General features: G+C 42.0%; 1 protein-coding gene across 1 annotated transcript in view; it reads right to left on the reverse strand.

Moving 5' to 3' along the window:
• LOC102825907 (RAD52 motif-containing protein 1-like) overlaps nucleotides 1-2,136 on the reverse strand; it is a 15,766-nt gene that overhangs the window by 7,607 nt on the left and 6,023 nt on the right. The window contains exons 3-4 of the mRNA XM_006833721.1: nucleotides 1,644-1,766; nucleotides 1,095-1,263 (exon numbers count right to left, since the gene is read on the reverse strand). Coding sequence (XP_006833784.1) covers nucleotides 1,095-1,263; nucleotides 1,644-1,766 — 292 coding nt within the window. The remainder of the gene's footprint in view (nucleotides 1-1,094; nucleotides 1,264-1,643; nucleotides 1,767-2,136) is intronic.

Below are 2,136 nucleotides of genomic sequence, written 5' to 3' on the forward strand. Positions count from 1 at the left end.
CCAAACAAATGGATTTAGAATTATTTTCTGAATGGTCGTCTTTATGTCATGTGTTCAAAACAATCAAAACATAACCATTATTCTTAGATGGTGATCGCTGTGATTAAGGGCAAGCATCACACAGGGTATGGTAGAAAGGTTCTGTCATAGGTATACCCGGGAGGTAGACACAATTTTACTGGCCCCTCTATTTTAGAAGTCCCTGAAGCACTAGAAAGGGAGGTACAGCCCAGGATCTTGCCACAAATCTCACATCCCACAGAGATTTCAAACTGACAAGGTGAAGGAACACTCTAACAGTGTTACTGCCTGCCTGTGTCTCAAGGCTGGAACCACACACTCAGAAAAGTTTGGTGGCAAGGCAGATGATCTGGCGTCTCCTTGGGTATCACCAACAGTATCCACTCACCAACAGCTCTGCTCACTTAAAACCCTAAGGCTGAGTATCATGCATTCTAGGAAAAAACTCAGTGCCAACCAAAGTATCTATACTTGACGCTGTTTCTACTCATGACCTTCCATGAGGAAGCAAAGGACTGAACATATATACATGAAAGCTGATTTAGAGCTTTATATGGTGGTGTTGCTGGGATAACTGAGCACTACGAGAGATGCGTATTTGAAGGACTTGCTTTTGTTAAATGCCATCAAGTCAGTTCTGATTCACAGTGACTCTGAATAGGGCTTCTGAGGCCATAAATCTTTTCAGGAGAAGAAAGCTGCATCTCTCCCCTTGGAGTCACTGGTGAGCTTGAACTGCTGACCTTGTGGTTAGCAGTCCAGTGCTTAACAGTGCTCCCAATTGAAGGACTACTTCAACATAAAGCAAGGTCCTTCATCCAATGTTGGAAAACAGCTTTACCTTCAGCTTAGAGTTTTCTGGTAGGTTGCAGGGATCACAATTCAAAGTGAAAGTTTCTATTAGGTATAATTACCTAGGGATTAGGTAAAACTCTGTACTGTAAGGCACAAAGACTCTGCTTTACAATACAGATGGTAGGTTAGCAAGGGGAGGCCTGATAATGCATCTGAAAGGAGTTTTAAAAGAAAACCCCCCTTCCTGCCCTCGCAGTTATCCCCACATGGAAACAGACCTTCTTCCTGTTTCTCCACAGGCCCCTCGGCTATGCCAATGCCAGGACTCCTGCACTCATAGGCTGGCAACACCACCTCTAGGGCACAGAAGAACTTCAGATTTTGCTTCTGAGCTGCCGCCATGATATCTTCATTCTCCCTTTCGTCCAGGTCAGAAAGATCCTGAAGCTGTGAGGATTTGCATTAAAGGTTCTTCTTAGATATCAAAGGAGATTTCAAAACCTTTTCTTATGAGAAATATTAACACATTTTATTTTATTATGAAAAATAAAAAGTAAACTCCAGCTCATAGTTGAAGTGTCCTATAGCTTCAAAATCAGGTAGGAATCACAAAGGAATTACTAGACATAAACAAGCATTTCTGATTACATACCATTCAAACACTGGAGAAAATGAGACCTCACTATCCAAGTCACTAAAATTAGAGATCCTATGGTAGGCCAATGCTCAGATACTTAACGCCTCCCGGCACCCAGTTCAAGTCTTCTCTCAAGTCTAGGATTTCAGCATTAAAAGGAGAGAGATCATCGAAGAGCTACATGCTTTACCTTGATGATTCTTTTTGACCAGCCATTGAAACCAAAGTAGTAATTTGCAAGTTCTTGGCATCGAGAGCTGTTTAGGGCAAGGGCCTGATGTTGAACTGCCTTATGTTTGGTACCAAGATGAACCTAAAGACACCAGAGACAGATTACAAATATAAAAATCTGGCATAGAGACTTTATTTAGGTTATACCTGATTTATCAGTTCTTACTTCATAGAAGAGCTGTGGGAACGTAATGATTACGAGTTGGGCTGCTAACCTGAAGGTCAGCAGCTAGAAACTACCAGCTGTTCTAAGGGAGAAAGATGAGGCTTTCTGCTCCCATAAAGATTTACAGCCTTGGAAACCCTATGCAGGGTTGCTATGTTTCAGAATTGACTCCACAGCACACCCACCACCACCATGCTTAAGTTAAGAGGCCTTTCCTTAGAAATACCTTATGATTCAGCAATTCCTCTACTTGGTATTTACCCACAAGAAATACAAGCCATAACAC

Source organism: Chrysochloris asiatica, unplaced genomic scaffold (genome assembly GCF_000296735.1).
Source record: "Chrysochloris asiatica unplaced genomic scaffold, ChrAsi1.0 scaffold00007, whole genome shotgun sequence".
Lineage (NCBI taxonomy): Eukaryota > Metazoa > Chordata > Mammalia > Afrosoricida > Chrysochloridae > Chrysochloris > Chrysochloris asiatica.